Genomic DNA, 27,730 nt, shown 5'->3' on the forward strand with positions numbered 1-27,730 from the left:
TTAGGCACAGTGTCGAGCAGCTAATGGCGCTGGACCGGCTCCGGGAGGGGGGCTGCGAGGGGCGACCCGCCCCTACCCCTGCCGTGCCGTTACACGGGCGGGGGCCGCGGCTGCCTGAGCATCCCCTTAGCGCCGTCCCCTGCCAATGCCTTACCCACAGTGCGGGATCCGATGCAGCCCATCACTCCGGCAGAGCTCCGGGGAGAGGCGGCACAGCCTCAACAGCGAGGAGGCGGAGGAAGAACGGGAGCGGGGGATGTGGGAAAGGAGCCGGTCCCTTCAGCGGGAAACGCCGAGGTGGCCCAGCCGGCACCGGCGGCGGGGGGTCATGGTCAGGTACTAACGCCGAGCGGCCCCCGCCGGTGCGACGCAGGTAGGAGGGGAGCCCGCGGGCCGGGCTGTCATCTGCCCCCGCCGCACCTTCGCGCTTTGTTCCACTCCCCCTGCGGCTCCTCGCTCGCCACCGCCGCGTTCCTGCCGCCGCCGTGCCCCGCTCTGCCCGCTCCCCCCTTCAGCGGCTCCCGACGGGAAGGCGGGCTGAGATTGGGTAAACAGCTCCGGCCCGGCAGCACCGCGCCGATTGGCTGCCGGCCTCCGCGGCCAGGAGAGGCAGGGCCGGGCCGGGCCGAGCCGAGCTGAGCCGCGCCGTCCGCCCTCGAGGAGCGGCGGGACGGGGCCGGCGGGCAGACAGGAGCGAGAGCCGGGACGGCGGTGAACTGGTGCGGGCAGCGCCGCGGGAGGCGGGCGGCGGTGGGTGGAGCGGGCGGAGCGGGGTGGGGGCGGCACAGGTGAGCGGCGAGCGGCACTGCAGGCCGGGGTGGGGGACGAGCAGGTGGGGACGGGGGGAGGTGGGAGGGGAGCATCCCCGGAAGAAGACGTGAGGGGCGCGGCGGCGCCGCGGATGGAGGCGGTCGGGGCGGTTTCCTGGTAATTACACTTGCCAGTTCGATTACCGGCAGCCCCCCCAGCGGCTGTGCGGCCGCCTCTCCTGGGGCGGGCTCGGGACTCTCCTCTGCTGCCATCGAGCCGGGGTGAGGTGGTTGCAGCCGGCGGAGCGGCCCCGATGAAGGGCTTCGGGGAGTGGAGAGTGGCTCCCGCTCTGATTCGCCCCTTCCGAAGCTCTGAGGAGCTGAGGCTGGCTGAAGGACTCCGTAGGCGTGGGGCGCAGATGTGCCACGCTGCCGTCCCCTCCCTTCCCTCCTTTCGGCGCCCTGCAAACAGTGAAAGGAGCCAGCTCAGCCCTGTGGAAGATGGTTGAGGCCTTTCCCGCGTCCTTCCCGCTAACATGGCAGCGAGGAGGAATCTCTGCAGGTGGAGAAGACGCTGTTAGGTTTGGCATCTTCACAGCCCGAATGTTTCCTCACCTGATAGCAGCAGCAACAGGCAGAGTCCTTCCGTCCCACATTCCCAGTACTACGGACTCTCCTCACTCTGCTCCTTCCACCTTGGCATGATTTCTCCATGTCCCTTTGGGCTTCCCTCACCCCAGAAGTCTCACTGATCTCACTAGCTTCCTTTCACCAAACTCTAGTAAGAGCAATTTGAATTTTGCTGATCCCAAATGAACCATGGTGCCCTCATTCTTGGGCCTGGAAAACTGAGGTTTTGTCTTGCATTGCTGAGAAGTCACTCAAGACAATTGGACAGCCCTGAGTAACAGCAGTGGTGGGCAATAGGTAAGCTTATTCATTTTCCCATTCACAACTTACAGTCCACCTAAGGGAGGAAAAAGAAAAAACATTTAAACGAAGAAAAACCCATGTGCTTCATCTAGAATATCTTGCCTGACCCTCTGAAACAGTAAGCAGAACTCTATTCACAAATTCAGTTTACAAACTGAGATTTATGTAGGAAGGACATTGGCAGAAAAAAACATTGCAGTATCTGAATATATGCAGATGTGTCTTTTTATATGCAGATGTGTCTTTTTCTTTCTTCATGATATTGCAGATTATTAAGTGTGGTGAACATGACTACTGAGGGATCACAGTCCCATCCTGTCTGGGTGCCTGAGCCCAGTCTGCTCTGGTGTTCTAATGCTTACCACTGTACAGCACATTAGATCTCCACTGAGGAGGAAGCATTTCCACAGCTAGAATTCTTCCCCTACCTTGCTCCTCCTTACAGCTCCTCTAGATCATAGAACCTCTCTGGACTGCCTATTGTAGGGTCTCACCACCCTTATACTGAAGAACTTCATAAGATCCAGTCTAACCCTACTCTCCCTCAGCTTCAAACCATTTCCCCTTGTCCTGTCTCTAGATACCCTTGTGAAAAGTTTCTCTGCAGCTTGCCTGTAGGATCCCTCCAGGTGTATAGTTCCAAACCTATCAGTTTTCATTTTGAATGACTCACTAATGATTTTTTTCCCCCAATGTATCTGCACTCTTGAAAACTAAGTTGGATAAATGGTGGGAAGCCATAGATCTTGTGGAACTTTGTTAACCAGAGGTGTTTCAACATCTGTGAACAGCAGATCCATGTTGACTTCCAGGGCTAAATGTAAGGGGAAACAAAAGGAAATTGGAATGGGAAGACCCAAGGCCTGTGTCAGATAAGTTTTTATTAAGTTAGTGGCTGCCCAGCCAGCCTTTGTCATCCAGAGTCTCTTGTGATTAGGACAACTGTCCTCTGGAGTCTCACCACAAACCCCACCAAGGAGCGTTTGCATCTCATCCTAGCCTGAGAATATGTGTAACTGAGACAACTGTGAGGAATTTCTTTCCCTCTGTCCAGAGAGATTCATAGTTTCAGTTTAATGCCCCTCTCCTCCCCCTTACCCACCCACCCAATCTAAATCTGTGCCTCTGGGAAACTCTTTTCTTCACTCTGAGTGTTTCTGTTGTGGTTTCCTTATCAGTGAAGATTGCAGGTAATCCCTTTGACTCTCCTTACTTGGTTCCCCCTGCATGCTGCTTTAGCATGTCTTGTCATGATGGCTCAAGCTCTAAGCCATTCCCCAGGCCCTAGCAAGTGCACAGGTGGCTTTACTTTCATTAAGTTACAGTATCAGCTACATCAGTCTGCTCTGACTTGGCCTCGGGGAGCAAGTCATAGCGCTTGCCCTGCCTTTCCAGTTCTGGATGGGTTTGTCTTGTACTGCTTTAGTGAGGTGCTAGTTTATGTAGGGATCTGGCAAGCACCCACATTGCTGCGAGGCAAGTGTTAGGCATGCACAGCGGGGAGAGAGAAGTGGGAAGGAGGAATGTCCTTTCCACACAGGTGTCCATTCATTCACTCTGCAGAGCTCCTGGCCTGTCTTGTGGCTGTCTCACGTGTCCTGATGCCACAAGCTTGCTTCGCTTTTCCTTTGGCAGCAACAGCACTTCGCTGTTGGAAGAGCTACCTGTGAGCAGCTATGGCCGTGCTTTGTGCTATTTCTAACACAGTCACTTTAATCAAACTCCTCACCATCTTTTGCTTCTTACTCACACATTTATTTTTTTATGGACCTTGAGTACATAAATCTCCATATTTAAAGTAAATTTCATTCACATTTGAAGTTGGGAAGACTCTTGGTTTTGACACAGTTGCTTGGCTCTTCCATACAGTAGGTTCCATGCAATAGGGAGCTTATCATCAGGGAAGAGTTTCTGGTTTTACTTCCTCACCTTGGTTCAAATAAGTTTCATACAGTGGCACAAGAAAACAGGAGCTGTTTTCCATTCTGAAGAAACACATGGTTTGATACAAGAATAGGAGTAGGAGGGAAGTGACAGGACTGAATCTTTGAACAAGGGACTAAATCAGAGCATAAATCTAACTGTCCCCCACAGTTTCTGTCTTTGCTCTTCCTGAGCAACAGCATGCTTGCTGCTGCTGCAGGAGGGATCTGACAGAACAGAAATTGGTTTGTTTGTTTTGAAATACACTTTCTGATAGGCTTGGAGTGTTTTAAGTATTGCAGGGATCATCTCATGTAGGAACTGTGTACAAGACATGTTTAGTAAGTGCTGATTTCAGTGTATGTTTGCTCTCACAGTGGGTGCTGTGCCCCTGTAGTCTCCCATAGCTGCCATTTAAAATTGGGAGAATGGAAAAAATTACCAATTTGAATTTTGCTACCTAATGTTCCACTTTCAAGTGAACATTGCCAAGCCCCTGATGACTTCAAATGTCTTCTTTCTGTCTGTCATTCATCAACATCAGTTCCTGTCCCCAGAGGTCTCGTTGGCAGCCATGTCTCACCTCTCAGGAAAAGGCTCTAACGAAACGGTCATTCACCTCTTCTGGGTCCTTTCTGAAACCCTTACTTACAATCCTGTGGCCTGACCAACTGTGACCACAGAAAGACATGGAAGAATTTCCTCCATGCTTCTTGCAAGACATGTCTTCAGCTGTGGACACTATGCAGAGGTCTGTGTAGTTCATGGGCAGGAGATGTTTACGAAAATAGTCTCTGTATCAGGTCTATAGAGGCAGGGCTCAGCCTCTGGGGACTGGTGCTTCAGTATGCTGGTCCTCTGGCCTCCTGCCAATGGCAGTATGGATTCTCCAGTAAATGCTGCTTCTGGCAGAGATCTTTGTAACTGTTCCATAGATGTAATGAGGTAGATGCCACAAGATTCAATTCTACATCAACCTGTATTAGCTACTGATAGGATTTTCATATGGGCTGAAAAGAAAATGAGGTAGCAAAAATGACTCTTGCAGTTGTTCTGTCTTACACAGAGCTCCTTTGGTGCAGGAGGCAGACTTTTTATGAGGTTCAAAGAAGGGAAAAAGCAGTGCCAATGTTGTTCAGGTCCTGAAAGTGGTTTACCTTATCTGATAGAAATGGAAGGCTGGGTTCTGTGGTGAATCAACTGAAGATTTTGAAAGGCTGATGGGTGGAGATATGAGTGTAGGATGTTTGCATTACATGCTGTGAAAGAAGCTCATGCTTACCTACACTCACATGCAAGCCAATGTGATCTTGTTTTGCCTGCACCCAGAGGTCATAAAAAACTTTGAGAGAGCATATTAGTTCCATGCTGAGGCAGAACTACTCAATTTATCTAAAATTCCTCCTGGATGGTTTGTCCCACATTGCTGAAGAGGGGTAACAGTGAGCACCAAAACATTTCCCCCCCCCCCCCCCTCCTCCCCTGCATGGTGAGTTCCCACATCGGCCTCTGCTCCTGAAGCAGACACGTGCTTTGGAGATCCTGGCATCATCTGCTGGAAACTGATGGAGTGTCCCAAATTAAGGACACTCTTTCTCAGAGGAATGAAGTACTTTGATGTTAGTCAGATACCTTACCTCTTTCTGAAACAAACTGCAAGAATTTCTGCAGGTGCTGAGGTTTGGCAGCTCCACACATACAGAGCAGGCTGGCAGTGGGCTAGCAGCAGGGCTTTGCTGCAAGAGCCCTGGTGTGTGCCCTCCCTTGTTTGGGGGTGTTCTATTCAAATACAACCACTTCTACAACACATAGTGTCTGGGTACACAGAGGAACGTTCAGTGCTCAGTATTGCCCATTCTTTTTCTCCCTTGTCCTGGGGACTTGCAGCCTCATGGCTTTTTGGAACAGCGCTGCTGGTTTGCAGATTTCTGTAACATTCTCTCAGCATCTTCACCCATGTTTGATTTCCCCACCCCAGTCATGCAGAAGTGTCATGTTCTGTGCTATATATATATTAAGGAAGATCTCATCTTTCATAAAGTTCACTTTTCTAGACTTTAGAGAAGACCTAGAAAAGGAACTTGCCATCTGGAATTGTGGTGGTGTGGTTGGTTCTGTCAGCATTTCACCGAGGCCTTTGCAGCACACTGACCTGCAGCACGTGATCATGAGCGTTGGAACTGCAGCTCAGGATCAAAGAATTAGCAAGTCTAGCCTGCTTCATCTGTCACAAACTTCACCCAGCAACACCATCCTGGTGAGCATCTCATAAGTCTATTCTGCATCCTCCTTGGCCCTTACCTTGTGTCTGAATCAGCCAAGTGCCTGCTCACATGGAACGGCACTGGAAGTATGCTGGGCCATGCTCTGAAATTCTAGTTTCTCCTGCCATGGCCTGGGGCTTTTCCAGTGGAATATTAAATGGGAAGATGAGTGAGATCACAGATAAGGGATCCCTCTCTGCCAGGAAGGACTCAGCAGGTGCTAACAAATGAGGAATCCAAAAAAGGACCTAACTCTGGGAATGTTAGAGAAAGGGAACTTTGCTAATCCCTGGCAGTCGCACTGAGTGCACAGGTTCCTCACCATCAGGTGGGTAGTGCCAAGAGGGCAGGTCTGAGGAGGTGGCTTTGGCTGGTCAAAGATGGTATGGGGTATGCACTGCGAAAACACATCACCAGTGACATATAAAGTGTGAGGTGTATCTGAGGGTGCAGACATCTCTGATGTGCTCTGAGCCTTACTGTGCCTTTTTTTAAACCCTTCTTTAGTTCCCTACCAAATGTCTCATTTCCAAACAGTGAAACACACAGCAGCGACTTCTCCTAAATGCCACTTGGATCTATACTGGTGGTGTTGCTCAAACAGCATTTTTAAACATAATCCTCAAGCAGTTCCTGTGCTGTTAAATTCCCAGTGTTATGTAAAAAGGCACAATATTTTTAGCCTTACAGAATATCAGTTGTCACCTCCTCACTCTGCCTTTGATACATTGGAAATGGGGGACTAGACACTCACAGAAGCTGTAGATAACTGTTTTAGAAAGAAAGGTTATTTTCTGCACTGTGGTTTAGGAGTTAACCACATCTTAATAAAAACAGACAAAAATACCCAAAGCCTTAAAATCCAGTCTGGACAAAGAAAGTATTTCTGATTTTAAAAGCTGGTGTGTCTGTCCTCTGCTGAATGCATGTGCATGGAATAGTGAATGTATCCAGAAGCAAAAGATAACTGAACCTGTTTGCTCCTGCACTGACAGAATGGCTGCCATGCTAAAAACATCTCCAGAAAGTGCCCTCTGCCATGTAACATGGAGCACACAGCTTCTGCCAGCAGGCTCTTGCTGATCAACATTGACTCAAACTGGGTTTGGAATCAAGTCAGGCCTGCTGCTGTTCTGGAGAATGCGAATCCAGAGATGCACAGATTCATGGAATGGTTTAGGTTGGATGGGACCTTGAAGATCATCCACTTTCAACCCTCTGCCATGGGTGGGAACACCTTCCACTAGACCAGGTTGCTCAAAGACTCATCCAGCCTGGCCTTGAGCATCCCCAGGAAGGGTGCATCCACAACCTCTCTAGGCAGCCTGTTCCAGTGTCTCACCACCCTCACTGTCAAGAATTTCTTCCTAATCTCCAGTTTCAATCTGCCCTCCTCAACCTTCAATCCATTCACTCTCATCCTATCACTACAAGCCCTTGTAAAAAGTCCCTTCCAGGCTTTCTTACAGGCCCTTCAGGTACTTCAGGTACATCTACCTGCTCTGCTGCAGGAACAGGCAAAGGTTTTTGTCTGTATTCATCCTCTTACTCATGCTGGCAGTAAATTAGCTCACAAACCTGCTGACAGCCAGGTGAGCTAAACCTGGGAACTGCAGAAAACATCCTATAGCTCCACATCTCTTGCTTTTGGAAAGCAAATGCTGGAGGAGCTGCACCTTCTTAAAGCTCTGTTCACATTGTGGGTTACTGTACAGTTGGTGGCAAGGTGTGGGGCATATGGTTGGGGGAAAAACAAGGGAATCTCAGAATGTGGAATGAGTGTTTTCCAAGCAGAAGGGGCCCTGACCACTGTCCATGCTCAGCTACATACATGGACATGCCCTAGTCACTCAGCTTCAGCTGAGCTGCAGCTTCAGCTGCATCCCACTGCCTTTTCCAAGTGTTGGCTGCTCAGTTTTCCAGAGCTGCTGAACAGCTCATTCTTCACCTGGGGCAAGAGAGACCTGCCAGGACAGCCTGCTTGCTTCCCTGTGCCTCAGGCACAGAGCCCAGCAGCACCAAGCAGGAGGTGGAGGAGAGTGGAGCGAGGGGGAGGAAGCCTGACAGTGAGCAAACCTCAGGAGCCATGGAGTTGTAGGCTTGCTGGCTCATCAAGAAGCAGATGGAGGCAGCAGAGCTCAGCAGGAGATCTCAGTGGCCGGAGACAAGGAAACGGCAGAGGTAACTCCTCTGGCAGCTGCATCTCCTGCCCAGGAGCCCCCCTGTCCTGGCTTTGCCTAGGAAAGACCTGACAGTCCTGCTGGAAATGGAGCTTCTTCCCTCAATCCAGCCCCCTGATGCCCTGCCCACTCTGATGGCAGGATAAAGGTGGTGCCACAGAAATCCTTTGCTCCGTGTTTGCCTCATCAGAAGTGTTTGCTGGCACGGCAAGTCTGGGGGATTTTTGTGGACCGTTTCTGGCCCGTTGCAGTGTTTCAGTTGGTGTAAGCTCACTGCACACATGTGACCTTCTGCAGTGTGTATGTGTGTGTGCCAGGCCGTGCTCTCACAATGGGGAGCTCTCTGGAGCTGCTAAACAGCTCCCTTTGTTGAGAGGGACACTTCCAAAGGGTGCCTTGCACAGCAGTGTCACTTTTGAAGGGAAGCAGCAGACAGACACCAGTTATCTGTCCTGGGTGGTTCAGTGATTTCTCCAGAAGAATTCATGACCTTTGCAAATAGCATTCCTGACTGTGTGCCAGTCTCACAGATGCAGGAGGATGACTGGGCTCATAAGCACTGGAGGCTCTGCTGTCTCTAGTGCAGCTCTCTGTTTGGCACCCAGCTGTCAACATGCATCCTGCAATGGGACTGAGGCACTCCAAGGTGAAACTGCCATTTGGTCAGAGGCAAGACAGTTCTGCACATGTCACAGCCTCCACAAAGAGTAGGAGCAGCAGCTGTGGCACTTGTCAATCTGTGCCAGGTGTAACACCCTGCATGAGGGAGGGAGGGAGGGAGGGAGGAAGGAAGGAACTGTTCTGGGTTCAGCTAGAACAGGGTTAATTCTCACAATAAGCTGGGAGAGGCCAGAGCCAGGATAGCTTAACAAAAGCAGCCATTGGGATATTCATGTAACCATAGAATCGTTTTGTTGAAAGAGACCTTTAAGATCACAGCTGGTGAGGGAGCCAGCTAAGGAAAGCACCCTGCTGAACCTGGTCTTGGCCAACAGAGAAGGACTTGTGAGTGATGTGATGGCTGGAGGCTGTCTTGGGCATAGTGATCATGAAATGAGAATTCTTGATTGTTGCTGAAGTAAAGAGGGGGGTCAGCAGAATGGCCACCTGGGAAATCTGCTGGGCAGACTTTAGCCTTTTTCAGACATTGGTCAACAGAACTCTTTGGGAGGCAGCCCTGAGGGGCCAAAGAGTTCAGCAAGGCTGGATGCTGTTCAAGAGGGAAGTCTTAAAGCTGCAGGAACAGGCTGTCCCCATGTGCTGAAAGCTGAGTCAGTGGGGAAGAAGGAGCATGGCTGAACAGAGAGGTTTGGTTGCTGCTTAGGGAGAAAAGAAGAGTCTGTGGTTGTTGGAAGAAGGAGCAGGGCTCTCAGGAGGAACATAGAATTGTCATGAGATTCTGCAGGGAGAAAATGAGAAGGGCCAAAGCCCAGCTGGAAATTAATCTGGCTTCAGGTGTTAAAGAGAACAGGAAATGCTGCTACAAAGACATCAGCAACAGAAGGAGGACTGAGGAGAGTCTCTGGCCTTTGTTGGATGCAGGGGGAGCAGTGGTCGAGTGAAAGGCTGAGGGACTCGATGCCTCAGTCTTTAGTAGCAGGACCAATTGTTCCCTGGATACCCAACCCCTGAGGTGGAAGACAGGAATGGGGACCAGAATGAAGCCCACATAGTCCAAGAGGAGATAGTGATCTGCTGCACCACTTAGATGCACACAAGTCTATAGGGTCTGATGGCAAACACCCGAGGGAGCTGCTGGAAGTGGTCACCAAGCTACTTTCCCTCATTTCCCAGCAACCCTGGCTAACTGGGGAGATCCCAGCTGGATGGAGACTGGACAATGTGATACCCATCTACAAGAAGGGACTCAAGGAGGACCCAGGGCACTACAGATCTGTCAGTCTGACCTTGGTGGTGGGGAAGGTCATGGAGCAGATCATCTTGAGTGCCTTATGCAGCATGTGCAGGACCAGTCAGTGCAGATTCCGAAAGCCTGCTTGACAAACATGATCTCCTTCTACAGCATGGTCACTCACATAGTGGATGAGGATGTGAATGTTGTTTACCTGGACTTCAGTCACACATTTGGCACACTGTCCTACAACAACCTTCCTGAGAAACTGGCTGCTTGTGGTTTGGATCAGTGGATGCTTTGCTGAATGGCCTGGCCCAAAGAGTGGTGGGGAATGGAGTTAAATCCAGGTGATGACTTTCCAGCTGCCCAGCAGACAAGGACCTGGAGGTGCTGACTGAGAGCTAGCTGAAAATGAGTTGTTCCCTAGAGGTGTTTAAAAGAGACAGAGATGTGATGTTGAGGGACGTTGTTTAGCACCAGACTTGGTAGTTAGAGAATGGTTGGACTGGATGATCTTAAAGGCATTTTACAACCAAGACGAATCTATGATTCTGCGATCATCATGTCCAGCCATGAAGTAAACACTACCAGGTCACCACTAAACCATGTCCCTCAGCACCACATCTACCTATCTTTTAAATACCTTTAGGGATGGGGACTCCACCAATTCCTTGGGAAACCCATTCCAAGGCTTGACAACCCTTTCAGGGAATCAGTTTTTCCTCATACTCAATCCATCCCACCCTGGCACAACTTGAGGCTGTTTCCTCTTTTCCTGTTGCTTTTTTTGCTTGGGAGAAATTATTGACACCTCCTCACTACAACTTCCTTTCAGGTAGCTGTAAAGTGATTCAGTGCCATGCTGATGTCATTCTCAGTGTACAGGAGGGGAAACACACATAGGTCAAGGGGTGTGTTCCAGGCAGTGAGCAGTCGCTCTGTATACATGATTCCATCAGTAGTGATGTTGCTGCTGTTGTTTCTTCTAGGGTTGGGTTCTTTTAAAGTCTCTTCAGCTCAAGCCATGGGGTTTTACCTTTTTCTCCCAAGTCTCCTTTCCATCCCACCAGGGCAGGGAGTGGGAGGCAGTGAGGGAGAAGCCATGTGGTGCTCATTACCAGCTGGTGCTAAACCATGACTGGAGCATGGCAGGAGAGGGCTGTGCTGTGGGAGCACAACGGATCCTAGGAGAGCCCTTCCCAGGGTGCATCAAGTCCATCAGTCCATAAGGGTGCAGACAGCTTGCTGCAGGTGGCCCTTACCCTGCACAGTGTGGGCCTGAACCCCTTGGCCTAGAGACCCAAGTGGATCCATGATACATTCCCAGCAGGCACAGATATAGTATTAATGTAGCCCTGACCAGGGAAAGCTTATGAGCAACAGCTTGGCATGAATCAGTAAGATGTGGCTGGACTAAACAAAGGTTAGATGATTAAGGAAGTGTCAGAGATGAAACACAGATATGAGTCAGAACTTTACATTGATTAGGAAAACAGAGGCTCTCCCATGGCATCACTAATTATTAACCAGCTCCCACTGAGATAAAATGGCACTAATTGATCTGCTGAAGTGGATGGAGACATTTTGTGTTATTGAGACAACTAAAGCATCCTGCCCAGCATCTGGAGTACTTTCCTCTACCTTAAAGCCTACTGGGAACACAAAGATCCCCATCTGCAGCTTCCTGAACCCTCTTAAATCCAGGTAAGATTTTTCTGTCCTACAACTTTAATTCCTTGATAGTGTTCATGCAAACATTCCTCCTTTTTCATTCAAGAGCTTACATTTCTTCTCTTACATCTATGTGTATTTTCATTTTATAGGCATCTAACCACTGCTGGCACAAGCCTCATCTCAGTGCATTAACTTCCCATGCCACTTCTGGATGGCATTATTCTGTATTTACTCATTGCCTGACATGGCTGAATTAATAATGAGGATACTTTATACCTGGCTCCATGAATCTCTCTGAAATGGGTTCCTTGAAGTCTAAGAACAAGCTTTGATTTAGTGGCACTGGGGCTTGCTTCCTGTACTCCAAAAAAAAAGAGCCCAGATAGAACTGCATAGTCTAAATGCCTCCTGGGCTGTCATTGCACCTATGGTCAGGGGGCTGGAGTACCTCTTCTACAAGGGCAGGCTGGGGGAGCTGGAGTTGTTCAGCTAGAAGAGCTTAGATCAGCCTTCCAGAACCTGAAGGAGGCTACAAGCAGGCTGCAGAAGGACTGTTTGCAAAGGCCTGCAGCGACAATGCAGGTTTGAAATGAGAGGCAATGGTTTGAAATGAGAGAAGAGCAGATTTAGATTGGATGTTAGGAACAAGTTCTGCACCATGAGGGTGCTGGAACACTGCAACAGGTTGCCCAGGGAGGTAGTTGGGGCCCCATCCCTGGAGATGTTCAAGGTCAGGCTGGACAAGGCCGTGAGCAAGCTGATCTAGTGGAGGATGTCTCTGCTGACTGCAGGAGGTTGGACTGGATGACCTTTGGGTGTCCCTTCCAACCCAAACCATTCTATGGTGCACTCATACCACAATATCCTTCAACACACCAGATGGCTATTTCCATGGCATGGGGACAGCCAAAATGATTTATGCAGAGGACTGCTGCTAATTCCAGAAATCACAAGGGCTGGCACAACAAGCTGAGCAGACCTGCTGTACCCAGACAGCTAAATGCCTGTTCAGGTCTAATATTTTGCTTCAGCTAATGAGACTGACTACAACTGTGTGCATCCACCTTGAGTACTGTGCTCAGTTCTGGACTCCTCACTACAACATTGAGAGAGACCTTGAGGTGATGTAGCAGGTCCAGAGGTCAATGAAGCTGGTGGAGGGTGTGGAGAACATGTTTTATAAGGAACAGATGATGGAACTGGGGTTGTTTAGTCTGGTGAAAAGGAGGCGCTGGGGAGACCTTCTGCCTCTCAACAACTCCCTGAAAGGAGGTTGGAGCAAGGTGGGTGTTGGTCTCTTCTCCCCAGTAACAAATGACAGGATGAGAAGAAATATCCTCAAGTTGTCCCAGGGGAGGTTTAGATTGGATATTAGAAGAAACTCCTTGGTTGTCAGACACTAGCATAGGCTGCCCCATCCCTGCAGGTGTTTAAAAGAGGCAGAGATGTGGTGCTGAGGGACATGGTTTAGCATCAACCTTGCCAGAGTTACAGAATATTTGGACTCTTATCTCAAAGGTCTTTTCCAGCCAAAATAACTTTATGATTCTGTGATCTCAAGGCAGTAAAGTGTCTATTCTTCCAATAAAGAATTGCATGAAGGAAGGCTGAGACCTTTCTTTTCTTTCCTTTCCAGGGGAATCGGAAATAACACAGGGAAGCTGGTTCATCTGCATTTCTGATTACAAAAATACAAACTTTAAATCCATGCAGGGTAAAGTTTCCCCCTGCATGTCATGATGTTTTGGAGAGTTCTGCCTTTCACACATCCAACCTGCTAAACACTTCCCTGGTTCATATTTGTTTCCTCATAGTTAAGAGTTCCTACAGAAGGCCTAACAGGGTGTGCTCTGCCTTCATGAGCTTTTAACATCACCATGTTAGTGTCACATCAAACACACAACGCACCTGGGTTTATGGGGATGTGACCAGAAGGCATGGGAGCACAGATTTAGTTAGTTCACATCCTCTCAGCACTTTTTATAATCTCAGTACAAGGTATTCTTTGTTCTTTCTGGAGTCAGGGCTAGTCCAGGGGACAGTGGCAGAGTACCCCGAGGTCAGGCTGATTGTGTAAGGTGTGCTGTAACGCTGCAGAATTTGGTTAGTGGTTCCACAGTGAAATCCATGCAGCTATGTAAGGAGTGAAGCTCAGTGCTACACCTTGCTATAGGTGACATTTTCACATGGTATGTGAAAAACTTCACAGAAGGCCCAATTTATTCAACTAGTCCAATCAAATATATTACCTCTTTGTACAACCCTAGCTCGTAAAATCAAAGATTTGTTTACAGTGGATTTCTCAACTCTTGATGAACCTCTTTGCATAGCTCTTTAAGGTGAACATTTTGCAGCAGTACAGACTGGGAGTCTGAGGTGATTTGTGGCTTACTCACCCACCTGTGAGTAAATTATCAGCTCTGAGAGGTACCTACCTTAATAGGTTAAACCTTAAGAGCAGACAAGCCCCAGATCTGACCATGACCAAATACAGTAATTCCCCAGGGAATTTACAACAGTAGGGGTATTAACCCCAATATTAAGACCAAATCCTAAAGTACAGGGATTGTTCCAAGCACAGGGATTTTGTCTTTATTGGTATGACTCCTCCCGAAGAGAAGAAGGCAGGAATGAAGAGAAGAAGGCAGGAATGAAGAGAAGAAGGCAGGAATGAAGAGAAGAAGGCAGGAATGAAGAGAAGAAGGCAGGAATGAAGAGAAGAAGGCAGGCTTAGGTTACAAGTAATGTGAGCGTAGCTGAACCTCTAGCCAGCACTGGGATGAAAATAAACCCGATGTGCAACACGGGCGATCATGAAAGCAACTCAAAGGGCTGGCGTCTGATGTAGAACAGTTTAGCGTTTGCCTCGCAGCCAGCACAAGCGGCACAGGCGCTGCCCTGCGCGGCGGAGCCCTCCGCTGCCTGATTTCCGGCAGAAGGGAGGAGCGCGGCTCAGATGCTCTCGCAGCTGGTTCGCGTGAGAAGAGCCCGGCGGCGACTCTGACTCACCAGAGCTGCTGCCTTTAGTCCTCACTCCAGCTCAGCGACTGGAAGTGAAATCGCGGGCTGAGGGCTGCTCTGGAGCTCGGGAAGGTGGGAGGAGCAGCGCTCTGTGAGGGCGGAAGGCAGCGGGCCCCAGGCCGGGGAGGGGATGAGGAAGCGGGGGCTCGGCGAGGGACGGCGCGGTGAGGCCGCGGGAGAGCGCCGGGGGGAACGCTGACAAAGCTTCGTTCTCCGTGCTCGCTGCCAGGCGGAGCAGTGAGCCCCCTTCCCCGTAAACGGTACACAGAGGACGGCAGCCGAGGGTTCCCGACTCCGCTTGCCCGGCCAGAGCCATCCCCTAGCCGTGCGCGCCTTCCCCCCTTATCTGCCGGCCACATTCCCCAGCGAGTGAGCTCAGCTGTTCGCGCAGCCTCTCTCCTTTTATGGTCAAACAACTTTGCCTGGGCGAGGCTTTTTTCGCGAGTTGGTCGGAAGCGCTGGGCTCAGCAGCTCCCCCACCTCTCCTTTAGCACTGCCTCTCGCGGCAGGCAGGGCGGCTGCGGCGGCAGGGCCGTGCGGGGAGCGCAGCGGCTCAGCCCCGCGATCGCCGACCCCTCAAGGCGGCGTTTTCCCCTCGTCGCTCTTCCGAGCCCCGTCCCCAGAGGTGAGTATTTTCTTGTGGTGTAGCCAAAAAAGGCTGCTGCCTGCAGCCCTGGGGCTGGGTGCGCCCGTGTCGGGGGGTGCTCCCGCTCACCTCCTGCCAGTGTCTCTGTCTCTTCAGTTTCATTCACAGTCGTGGTTCGTGGAGGCTTTTGTCGTTCCGCAGGGCAGAGGTTCCGCCTGTGTGTGGGGTCTAGGGAGTTTTCTTGCCTCCTGGTGAAATGGAGGCATCTACACCCTCCTGTACAGTTCCAGCGGTGGGGAAGAGGAAGGGGGTGCTGCCTGTTTGGTGCTTTGGTTTTTTTTCTCCGAACAAGCTCTCTTTTGTGTGCCTAAGGATGAGTGAGACACCTCGGAGCCTTTTTCCAGATGTGTTTGAGAAAGAGAAATCTGGGACTCTTTGTGCACGAAATTTGTTTAATTTATGAGTTCCTGACTCTCTAGGAGTGCCCCGAGAATGTGAAGGCACAAATGTTTGCACAGTTGAAGATCTTCCCACCGTTTTGAATACGTTTGCATAGCGTGGTGGAGGTGGGGGTTTTTGTTTGGTTGAGTTGGGGTGGTTGTTGGTGGTTTGGTTTTTTGGGCAGGTTTTTACCTCTCCCTGCACAAGGAGGAGGCAAGTTCAGCATCTGTAAGAGAACATTGGAGCTCTGAAGTGCCCCCTCCCCCAGCCTGGTTGTTTTAAGCCTCAGCCTTGCAGCTTGCATAGCTGATAGGACTTTGCTCTCTTTGAAGCTTTGTAACATTAGGCCAGGCTGGGAAAACTTTCTGGAATTAGCCTGTATGAGAGGATGAAAATAAGCATATTTCCTAAGCCTGTTCAGTTTGTTTGCTTCATACTCTCTCTTTTTGTCCCCTGTGATTCTCTCTCTGACCTGTGTCAGCTGGGAGGAAGTTGGTGAACTGTGGAAGTATAGATATGGCATGTCACAGAGCAGTGCTGGGCTGGCTTTTTTGGCTGCCTGTGTGGCTGGAGCCAAACTACTTAAAACCAACAAAGGTGAAGAGTAACTCTTGGCTCTACTTCCTCAGGGTCCTTCTCCTTTTGTTACCCCAGGAAAGGAGCTGAGCTTTTGAGTGTGGTGTCTTGGGATCAAATAGGTGAATGCTGGTTGGGTCCATAAGAGGAGGCAGGCCCACCATGGGTAGGTCCAGCAGGTGACCCTACTGCTGAGGGAGGTATCACTTGGTTCTGTCCTCCAGCTTCTCCTTGCCCTCTCTTGGAGAAGAATGATGTATGAGGCAACTAAGTATTCTGACTATGTCCTTTGGGGACATATTTCTTCATAGCTCTGCTTGAATCATCCTAAATGCTGTTACAGCAGGCAGGAAATTCTTTCCCCTCAGGGAAAACATGAGGATGAGGAGGATTTAAGGTTAGGACTACTGGTGTGATGCGCCTCAACTTCTACAGACTGCGTGACAGGACTCCCGTGGGCGGTGAGTTTAGGCTTAGATGGCATTGGCAGTGCTGGGGAGCTGGGTGATTCTGCAAGGCCAGCCATTCTCAACCTGTTTGGTCTGTGTCAAGGTGGACCAGTATACAGAAGTGAGGATGAGCAGGGGCAGCTGCTGGATGGAGACAGCTCTGAGCAGAAAGGGCTTTCAGTATGACATAGCATACAGGGAAATAGGCTGCTTTGGGTTAAGGGAGATAGCAGTAGCTGGAAGCAAAGCCAGCACTTCTGTGTGAAGCAGCCAATGTCCCACGGTTGCCTTCGTGTTGGTGAACCCTGATGTGCATCATGAGCAGAAGTGATGTGATCCCTGTGGTGTTCTGCTCCTAATGCTGGCAGTTCTGGTGGAACTGCTGGTTCATTGTCATAGCGAAACAAAGCAAGAGTCTCCAAAGAAAGGCTGGAGGTCTTTTAATGGCTTCTGTGGCTTGGTGAGAAGCTGCAGGCCAGAGGGTGTTGGTCAGGCGCTTCTAATTTTCGAGTCTGTCAGCCTTTACAGGTCTGAGGGATTGAGGACAGACCTTGCCACTTAACTTTTCTGCCTTGGCCTTTTCCCGTGGTGGATCCTGTGGTCATGCTGGAAATGCTCAACACAGCTTTTTGGATGCTGTTTGATGTTGCAGCCTCTTCCTCCTTTTGAAAAACCCTGAAGAGTTTATTAAAGGACATGCAACTCATCAGCCCTGCAAAAGGGAATAGAAAGCACAGCATGTGGGCTTAACATTCGTCTGTTGTCCCACTTGTTGCTTGTGGCCTAGAGAAGCTGATGCAGATTGCTGTATCTTGCCATGCTGCACTCAATCACCTCACAGATCACCTACAGCATCCTATCCTGTATCGGGAGTAGTGTGACCATCAGGACCAGGGAAGAGATTTTGGCCATGGGTGAGACCACACCTTGAGTAGTGAGTTTGGTTTTGGGGCCCTCACTTACAAGAAAGACATTGAGGGGCTGAAGCAGGTCCAGAGGAGGCCATAAAGCTGGTGAAGGGTTTGGAGAACAGATCTGGTGAGGAGCAGCTGAGGGAACTGAGGGTGTTTAGTCTGGAGAAAAGGAGGCTGAGGAGAGACCTCATTGCTCTCTACAGCTGCCTGAAAAGAGGCTGGAGTGAGGTGTGGGTTAGTCTTTTTTCCCTAGTGATAGGATGAGAGAGAATGACCTCGAGTTGCCTCAGGGGATGTTTAGGTTGGATGTTAGGAAACTTCTTGACCGAAAGGGTTCTTAAACACTGGAACAGGCCCAGGGAGTTGGTTGAATCCCTATGCCTGGAGGTGTTTAAAAGATTTAGATGTGGTGCTGAGGGTCATGGTTTAGCACTAGCCTTGGCAGAGTTGAAGACCTTTGAGTGCAACCATTCTCTAACTGAAACAATTCTGTGAAGCATGGAGCGGGACACGCAGCTCTTAGCAGCAGCCACAGTGGGAGGATGTTTGTGGCACCAGGGCTGTCTGCTCCGGCAGCTGTTCCTGTCCATGCGAGAGAGGTCGGCAGTGCGGAGGGGTACAGATTTGAACATGCCAGCTTGGAACGCTGGCACAGAGCCCCTGTGCTGGCGGAAGAGCTTTTGTGCCGGGGTGTTAGGAGGGAGGCAGGCACGCCAGGCGTTACAACAAAGCGTCTGGCTTCGCGGGGGTTGCTGGCTTGGAGGGCAGGGCTGAGGCAGTCAGTCGCTGGGTGCCGCTCGGCGGTGAGACTCGCAGTTCCTGAAGCAGCCTCCTTGGCGTGGCCGTGCTCTGGAGTCTGCTGGCCGTGAGGAGTACGTGGAGGGGGTCCGCACGCTGCAAGCGGGGTGCTTGGGCCGCCTCCTGCCTGGCGCAGGCCTGCGGCTGCCGTGCCCGGAGGAGGGGGCCGAGCCCCGGCGGCAGAGGTGCTGGCTGTGCCCCTGCCAGCCAAGGGGCCGGGCCGGGGGCGCGGCGGGCGGCAGCCGAGCAGCGGCCGCTCGCCGGCGGTGGCGGAGCAGGCGGGGCGCAGCCTTGAGAGGTGCTGGCAGCCGCTGCCAGCCCGCTCGGGGCAGGGAGAGCAGGTCCGGGGAGCAGAGGGCTGTGCCCGGGGCTGTGATGCCGATTGCACCTCTGCCGCAGATGCCTGTGCTCCCTCCTTCAGCGTGCGGGGCCCTAGAGGGAAAGGATGGAAGATGCAAGGGGTGTGCCAGCGTTAGGGGCGAAGGGGGCATATCACAGGCTTGGGCCAAGAGGAACCAGCTGGCCTTATCTCGAAGTGGAGAAGAGGAAATGCCAATTCCAGTTCTGGGAAAGTGTGTGTGGGGCTTGGGGTGTGCTGTGGCCAATGCTCATGCTGGTGCCCTAGAGCTGGCTTCTCCAGCAGGCCTGACTGCAGAGTTCTCATGCAGCAGAGCTCAGTTTCTCTGTGGCAAGAACCCCTTTGTGGTTGATGCCATACTGAGCTGAAGTGGTGAGCATACTGGTTCCTTCAAGCTGTCTGCGGTTCCCCCCTCTTTTCCAGTGGCAATCCTGGAAGTGCTTTGTGCTTTGCTAAGGCATCTTAGCCTTTGGCCAAGCTTAATCTTTTGTATCCTTCTGTTTATTATGTTCTTTATTAATTTCCACTCTGGCCCAAAGCTGACTTCATATAGGTTTCCTTCCTCTTTTCACTTACCAGGTGCTGAGAAGATGGCTTCCCCAGGTGCCCCAGGGACCCGCATGACCGCCACAGTCAGTATCAACATTTCTACCCCTTCCTTCTACAACCCACAGAAGAAGTTTGCACCTGTAGTGGCCCCTAAACCCAAGGTGAACCCCTTCAAGGCTGGAGGTCCATCAGAGTCATCACTGCCCCCACCTCCTGGAGCTGGTGCCCAGCAGGCCCTGATAGGGAAGGTGGGGGAGATTCCATCAGTGTCCACGTCCCAGCTGGTAGAAGGTAAGTGAAGACTGGCATGGCAGGTAGGAATATGCCTTTCTAAATACCTGGGATGTGAGGTCTGTGAGTGGGCTGAACATGACAAGAGGGTCACAACTGCTGTGATGCAGATTCTTGCTGTAGAGGCTGGCAGGGTCCAAAATGAGATCAAAAGACTGGAGGGAGGGATCTGCATTAGGAAGGGAGGCAGGAGGGCAGCCCTTGCCTTGCACCGATGCAGCAGAGCCTTTGCAGCAGTACTCCCTGAGCACCCAGTTGTGTAACTGCAGCCAGCTTCTGGCTGGGCTGTCTGAGAGCAAGTCTGTTGTGGGGAACTGGACCCTGATGGTGATGAGTCATGCTCTTGTTAATCCCTCTCAGCTCAAGTCCGTTGTCTCTGACCATAGAGATCCTTCCCTACCGTTGCACTTTGCAGTTCCCGTCCCTGCTGCTGGAGCTGGGGAGGAAGAAGTAATTGTGTGAAAAAAGGGTGGGAGCAGTCATAAACAGGAAGTGAGACTTGGTACAGCTTGTGGAGTTTTACACTGTGCTGGAGGTTTGGGTTGGGAGTGTTTTCCTGTGCAGAGTGACCTCTTGCTTTAGAGTGGGGTGTTTGGTTAAGGTTGCTCATTGTGGTGGTGGTGTATGGTTTTTGTTGTTGTTGGGTGCTTTGTTTATGGGGGGGGATGTTGGCTTTTTAGGGGTTTGGGTTTGGTGTTGGTTGAGGTGTTTGGGTTTTTTTTCCCCTCTTATTTTTTCTTTTCTGGAGTGCTGGGGTGGTGTTTTGTTTCGGGTTTGGGTTTTTTTGTGGTGGTGGTGAGGTGGTCCTCTAAGAAGCAGAAGGTTCCTGGTCATGTGGCTCCATAGTTGGAATTGCTTAGCATGGGGCCAGGGGAAATTTCCCTAGGGATGTTTTGTTAATGCCTGATGCTGCGTGTTGCCTGCAGATTCCATCAGGGAGCACCCCAGCCAGGGCACACATGCTCAGATAATGCTGACTGCTGCTTTCAGCTTTTTCACTTTTGCTGCCTAGCGCAGACTATGCACCACTGATGTTTTCTAGGGCAGCATGCTGTTAGTGTGCAGCTGACCTGATGGTAGGGCTGGCTCTGTCCTCAGAGGAGACAGGTTATTGAGCCTTTTTTTTCCATTTCTTGCATCATGAGGGCCTCAGCATGGTGGTGAGTCTGTCTGCTGGAATCGTACCAGCTAGCTCGGGTGACCTCTTTCTCCTACACTGTTGCTTGGAGCCCTGTGTCTATAATCCAAGGTCCCATTTTGGCTCTGATTTTTCTTCCATACTTGGGTAGATTAGGGATGTGTCTGTTGGAAGGTCTCAAAGTGACACACATATGTCAGCTGAAGTACAAAAGTAGGCAGATGATATTAAACATTGGTTTTCCATGTGCAGTGAGTGGAGGGTTAGTTACTGTGTTCTCCACTTTTCCCTTCATTATAAAGCCATAGATGGAGGAGCTAACTTGACAGATTAGCACAACCATTTGCCTTAAGCTGCTGTGTCACCATCAGGTGACTGCTGCCAGCAAGGTGTTTGATGTACACATGAACCACAAAAAAACAGTCATGAGAGGGATGCATTCAGTTTGATCCTTCTCTGATGCTTCTGTCCTGGGCTGCATCCAAAGCAGTGTGACCAGCAGGATGAGGGAGATGATTCTGCCCCTCTGCTCGCTGAGACCTCGCCTGCAGCACTGTGTCCAGTTTTGGTGCCCTCAGCATAAGAGGGACATGGAACACACAAAGATGATCAGAGGGCTGGAAAACCTCCCTTATGGGGACAGGCTGAGACAGTTGGGGCTGTTCAGCCTGTAGAAAAGAAGGCTCCAGAGAGCTTAGAGCAGCCTTCCAGTACCTGAAGGAGGAGGCTACAGGAGAGCTGGGAAGGGACCAGAGAGTGAGAGTAGTGGGAAAAGATGTTTCCCAATTATACAACTGAGGAAAGTTTGTGATGGGAAATAGCTTTGGAGAAGATGAAAGCCAGCCTGTCCAGTTGTCCTTGATGGATGCCGGGGGTCCCCTGGTACTGAGGATCTACTCACTGTAGTACCTTCAAAACCCATCCTGGGGTTAAGAGTAAGAAATGTTCCAAACTTGCTTTTATTCTCATTCTTCCCCACAGAGCTGCCGCTGCCACCTCCTCCCCCACCCGGAGAGGAGGAAAGTTTCTCTGCAAATTGTGCTTTTCCCCCACCCCCACCACCCTTTGAGGAGCCTTTTCCGCCGGCCCCAGATGAAGCTTTTCCTCCTCCTCCTCCACCAATGTTTGACGAAGGGCCTGTGAGCACGGTATCTCCCCCGCAGGTGAGTGAGGTCGGGGAAAGTATAGTTTCATGTGGTTTTCTGTGAGCTGGGACAGCTTTCGCAGCGCGCTGCGCTCCGCAGTGGGAAGCGCCGAGCCCCGGGGAGAGCAGGGAGCGGCGCCGCGCCGTGGACCAGCGCAGTGCGGGCCGACAGCGCCCCCTTGTGGCAACAGCAGCGACCGCACGCTGGCGGCCGTCAGGAGGACGACGGTGATGATTATGATGGTGACGATTCCTCCTCTCGTCGCTGCTAGCAAGGGTGCATCTTGGAGGACATTTTCCAGTTGGGCTCCCCAGTTTAATAACCCCAGAGGAATACAAAACTAGATGCAATTCAGCAAAGGGTCACTGGGGGCTGGAGCACATGATGTGAGAGCTAGGATAGCTCATCCTGCAGGAGAGAAAGCCAAGGCAGAGCTCTGGTTTCAGTCTGCAATACCCAAAGGAGGGCAGGAGAGAGAAAAGAGACAATGGACACAGTTGCAGCAAGAGAAACTCCTCTTGGGCAGAAAAAAACCCCATTCTGCTCCAAGGGTGGCTCAACACTGGCACAGGTGCCCAGAGAAGCTGGGGAATGTGCATCCTTGGAGATTTTCAGAAATCACCTGGTCAGCAGCACTGATCTTCAGATTGAGTCACTGTAATGTTAGATGACATGGAGAACAATCCCTTCACATCCTGGGTAGCTCTCCAGAATGTCAGATGGAAAGAGAGGTGAGGGGTTGGCTGAACAGAGGTGGTGAGCACAAAGTGTATGTGAAGGAGCAGAAGCCCCAGATCTTGCAGCTTGTCAGGACTGCTAACTATGTAGCAGTGTGGGAACTTGAAGCATTGTGTGTCTGGAGTAGCTGCTGTCTGCTGCAGACAGAATGTTTGCTCTTACATCTTGCTGATAACTGCCCATTTCTGCTGCTTCCCTTCACAGGTATCTCCAGCATCCACAAGTCACTTGGAGAAACCCTCAGCCCCAAAAGCTTGTGTGGAAATACCATCTGCACCCAAAGATACTCCTCATTCCTTTCCTTCAAAGTTCACTCCAAAGACAAGTGGAGTGGATTTGAACCCTGCCCCAACCCCATGGACAGCCCCACAGCAACGCAAGGAACCATTGGCACCAGTCCCTCCGCCCCCCTCTCTCCCTCCTGCTCAGCCCACCCCTAAATTCAACCCGCCTCATGTTGTTGGCTCCCCAAAGTCTGGGACCAAACCGGGTGGTGGTGTTCCCACGGCTCAGTCAAACTCTGCGAGGTACCCTGCCTCCCTGCACACTCAGTGCACAGCTCCTTCACCCTCAGCTCCCTCTGCTCAGCCACAGCCCCCCACTTCCACCTGTGAGCAGCAGAAGGAAAGACCCCAAGTGCAGGAGAAGCCACGTCCCACAGAACAACCTGCTGCTTCAAAAAGCATGGTAAGGGACAGAGCCATGGCTCTGGTGCCTTTGGAGAGGCAGAGTATCACCGGGAGGGAAGCTGGAGGATGAGGAGGGAGGGTCTGACCCAGGCTATGGGAAGCTGTTAGCCATCGGGAAGAGAGATGTGAGTAGAGACAGTGGTGGAGGGACAGGACTGCGTGTAAAGGTAGGAAGAAGCAAGCACAGTGGAGAGCAGATTGTTCACTAGGGAAGAGACTGAGACAAGTAGGGTCCTTAGGGCCAGGGGCAGGAAGGAGTCCGTTCATTTGTGTGCTTTGGGATTGAATGTTCCCTATTCCTTCAGCACAGACCCACAGGCTCTAGTGCAGATCCACCCAGAGGAAATTCTTGTCTGACCATGAAGGAAGTAGAAGAGCTGGAGAGGCTGACCCAGAGACTAATGAAGGACATGGAGCATCCACCCCCAGCAGAGGCTGCTACTTCTGGTGCGTTCCCTGGGTGAAAAGCAGCAGCAGGGCCAAGACTGCTGGGCTTTCATCTCTCCTAATCCCTTGCTTCTTCCACTGACAGAGCTCTGCGGCTTCTGCCAGAAGCCCCTGTCACGAACCCAGCCAGCTGTGAGGGCCCTGGACTGCCTCTTCCATGTGGAATGCTTCACCTGCTTCAAATGTGAGAAGCAGCTGCAGGGTCAGCAGTTCTACAATGTGGATGAGAAGCCCTTCTGTGAGGACTGCTATGCTGTGAGTCCCTGGGTTGGAAGCTGCTGGAGAGAGCTGAGCATGCTGTGCTTGCTCTCTTTCCCATGCTCCTTCCATCTTGCCTGTCTTTGGGCAGCCTCCCAGGCATGGGGAATTGGATTAATGGGTCTTCCTTGTTTCCCTTGGGCTCAGGGAACCTTGGAAAAGTGCAGTGTCTGCAAGCAGACCATCACAGACCGGATGCTGAAGGCCACTGGTAACTCGTACCATCCCCAGTGCTTCACCTGCGTGATGTGCCATGCCCCGCTCGAGGGCTCCTCTTTCATTGTGGACCAGGCCAACCAGCCTCACTGTGTGAATGACTACCACAGGTATGGAGAGAGCAGGACCACAGAATGCTAGGGGTTGGAAGGAACCTCCTGAGATCATCCAGTCCAACCCCCCTGCCAGAGCAGGATCACCTAGGGCAGGTCACACAGGAATGCATCCCAGAAGGTTTTGAAAGTCTCCAGAGAAGGAGATGCCACAACCTCTGTGGGCAGCTTGTCCTAGGGCTCTGTCACTCTTGCCATAAAGAAGTTTCTCTTCATGTTGAGGTGGAGCCTCCTGTGTCCCCTAGGACTTCAAGGTCTTTTTCCATGTATCTGCTTTCCAGCAGGGTGACCCCTAGTCTGTACTGGTGCCTGGTGCACTTCCTGCCCAGATGCAGGACTCTGCACTTGTCCTTACTGACCTTCAGGAGGTTCCCCTTTTCCCAGCTCTCAGCCTGTCCAGATCTTCTTGGATTGCAGCAGAGCCTGATGGGGTGTCAGCCACCCCACCCAGTTTGGTGTCATCAGTGAGCTCATCCAAATCACTGATGAATATGTTGAGCAAAGCTGGACCCAGTACTGACCCCTGGGGAACACCACTGGCCACAGGTGTCCAACTGGACTCCACCACTGATCACAGCCCTCTGAACTCAGCCACCTCATGGTCCACTCCTCTAACCCACTGTTCTTGAGCTTACCTATGAGGGTCTTCTGGGAGAGAGTCTCCAAAGCCTTGCTGAAGTCATCCATTGCTCTCCCTGTATCTACCCACTTAGTCATTCCTTTGTAGGCTATCAGGCTGGTCAAGAAAGATTTCCCTGCTGTGAATCTGTGCTGGCTAAACCCTCTTCCATGTGCTTAGAGATGGCCTCCAGAATGAGCTGCTCCATCACCTTTCCAGGGATGGAGGTGAGGCTGACTGGCCTGTAGTTTCCTGGGTCTTCCTTCTTGCCCTTTTTGCAGGCTGCAGTGCTGCTGGCTTTGCTCCAGTCCTCAGGCAGCTCTCCCATTCTCCATGATCTTTCAGAAATGATTCAAAAGAGGAGGCCCCCATGGGCTGCTGGAGGTGAAGTTAAAATTGGGTTGGCAAAGTACCCTGTAGCAATTCGGGTCTTTTCCCACCTAAACCTCTGTGCTTTATTGTTCCTCTGCTGCTACTCTGTAACAGAAGCTTGCAGTGGGTCATGCTCTCTGCCCTGTGTTGCAGGAAGTACGCTCCCCGCTGCTCAGTCTGCAGCCAGCCCATCATGCCAGAGCCTGGCAAGGATGAGACTGTGCGTGTGGTAGCACTGGAGAAGAACTTCCACATGAAGTGTTACAAGTGTGAGGTAAGCAGCTTCCTAGCCCTACCCTTCCCATCTCTCCCACGCCCATCACCAGCAACGAGGCATCTTTGTTGTCCATCCTGACCAAGCTCTAAGGTTCTGAATGGCTCTGGGGCAGTTTTGACACAGATTCACCAAATCATCAGATATTCATGGACCACAAACCCTGCAGAGCTGCAGTCTAACATCCCTGAGACAGCAGCAGTGTGAACTAGGGGAACATGCTGAGAACAGAGGTGGGACTGCACTGTGTCCTCAGGGCCAAGAAGGTCAATGGTCTCCTGCAGTGTATTAACAAGAGTGTGGCCAGCAGGTTGAGGGAGTTTTTCCTCCCCCTCTACCCTGGTGAGGCTTCATCTGGAATACTGCCTCCAGTCTGGGCTCCCCAGTTCAAGACAGGCAGCTACTGGGGAGAGTCCAGTGGAGAGCCACAGAGATGCTGTGGGGACCAGAACATTCACTCTGTGAGGGAAAATAGAAGAGCTGGGGCTGTTTAGCCTGGAGGATACTCAGGTCAGGGAATCTCACTAAGGGTTATCAATATCTAGTGAGCAGGTATTAGGAGGAGGGAGCCAGGCTCTTCTCAGTGGTGACAAGGGACAGGCACAAACTGGAACCCAGGAGGTTCCACTTAAACACAATGAAGGAAGTCTTCTTTTTGATGGGGGCAGAGTGCTGAACAGGCTGCCTAGAGAGGTTGTGGAGTCTCCATCTCTGGAGGCATTGCAAACCCACCTCATGTGTTTCTGTATGATTAACTGTGGGGAATCCTGCTCTAGCAGGGGGGTTGGACTGGGTGATCTTCAGAGGTGCCTTCCAAGCCCTGTCACTCCATGCTGCTGTGACTTGTTCTTCCCTTCAAAGGGGGCATCTCCCGTCTATTGCCATCAGAAAGAGTGGTGGGCTGTGAGCCGTCATCCTCACCTGGCGGAGCATTTTCTACCTCCCTGAATGCATTCACCCTGCTGCTGGTGGTCCCTGAACTCCCTCCCTCTCTTCTGTCCCTCTCCAGGACTGTGGGAAGCCCTTGTCCATTGAAGCAGACGAGAATGGGTGCTTCCCACTGGATGGGCACGTGCTGTGTATCCGATGTCACACCGCCCGTGCCAAGACAGCCCGCTGAGCAGCCTGGAGCTGGGCAGACCCTTCAGACCCCCGCACTCAGTACTCTTCCCCTCCCTGCCTTTTCCTGTCCCTCTGCTTGAGAAAGGTAGATTGCTACCAATGGAGACTATGCCAGCACGGCTCTCTGCTCCTGTAGGAGTCACTGCTGCTCGACTTCACTCTGCATACCCACCAAGAAAGGACCTCTCCTCTCACCTCTCTGTGGCCGTAAGGTATTCCCGGTTGGAGGCTATGATCAAGGTTGAGGGCACAATCTCTGTTCTTCAAGACTCTGGGAGAGAAAGAGCAGACTCCACCAGTGCCTGCTGGAAGTAGTAGGAATGGCCTGGTGGCAGGTGTTGCAAAGGGCTGAGCATTCTTCTGTTCCATGGAGCCAAGAATGATGAATTTAGAAGGCAGAGAAACCTCCATCTTGGCATCACTTAGGGCTTTGATTTTTTGGTTGTTTGGTTTGTGCCACCTTGTTATCAGGATGCCTTCTCCTACCCCCTCCCTCACTCTTGGGTTACAGTCTGGAGGCAGCACATACTGGGAATCTGTTACTGTAAAGAGCTAACCCAGTGCAGCTGTTCTGTCTCTGATTGGATTTTACTGGTGGTCTTATCACTTTCTGTCCTCAGCCAGGTCAGACTGGCCCTGGTCAGAATCCTCCTTGGCTCCTTAGTTTGGAAGCTTTTCTAAAAACTCTTTTCCCTCCCCAAAAGAACTCATTTCCCATTGTTGTCTCTGGGCAGCCAGGCCAGGCACCAGAGCAGCAAAGCAGTCAGAAGAATGCATGTTTACAGACCATGCTGAGGGTGGGCAGCGTGTGGTGAGGAGGCATCTCAGTGCATGGATGAGGCTTCAGCAACCTGAGGACCATCCCATTCCTGTAGGGATCCCTTCAGTGCTGTCAGTGAAGCTGCAGTGCACCTGCAGTGTGTTCAGGCTCTGGGACTGCACAGAGGCCCCTGTCCTGGACTAGAGCCCTTCCAGCTGAACCAGCCTGTTCAGTCACCATGCTGTCCCCTCTCTGCTGGCATTCAATAAAACCTGGGG

The 27,730-nt window shown here is 51.5% G+C and overlaps 2 protein-coding genes across 4 annotated transcripts in view; one reads left to right on the plus strand and one right to left on the minus strand.

Moving 5' to 3' along the window:
- Window positions 1-262, minus strand: part of FAM131B (family with sequence similarity 131 member B) — a 28,451-nt gene extending 28,189 nt beyond the window's left edge. The window contains exon 1 of the mRNA XM_054168005.1: window positions 155-262. Within this exon, the coding sequence (XP_054023980.1) occupies window positions 155-182 (28 nt within the window). The 5' untranslated portion in view covers window positions 183-262. The remainder of the gene's footprint in view (window positions 1-154) is intronic.
- ZYX (zyxin) lies at window positions 172-27,730 on the plus strand. Of its 3 annotated transcripts, none has more exons than XM_054168000.1 (9): window positions 172-373; window positions 19,301-19,561; window positions 21,681-21,862; window positions 22,787-23,269; window positions 23,577-23,718; window positions 23,804-23,973; window positions 24,124-24,302; window positions 25,450-25,570; window positions 26,580-27,730. In XM_054168000.1, the coding sequence occupies exons 1-9, from the start codon at window positions 172-174 to the stop codon at window positions 26,688-26,690; spliced, it is 1,851 nt and encodes a 616-aa protein (XP_054023975.1). In that variant the 3' UTR covers window positions 26,691-27,730. The 3 variants fall into 3 exon arrangements, with proteins under 3 accessions (XP_054023975.1, XP_054023978.1, XP_054023977.1); XM_054168003.1 differs by lacking the exon at window positions 172-373 and adding an exon at window positions 4,158-4,164; XM_054168002.1 differs by lacking the exon at window positions 172-373 and adding an exon at window positions 14,811-15,224.

Source organism: Dryobates pubescens, chromosome 15 (assembly GCF_014839835.1).
Source record: "Dryobates pubescens isolate bDryPub1 chromosome 15, bDryPub1.pri, whole genome shotgun sequence".
In the NCBI taxonomy this organism is placed as follows: domain Eukaryota; kingdom Metazoa; phylum Chordata; class Aves; order Piciformes; family Picidae; genus Dryobates; species Dryobates pubescens.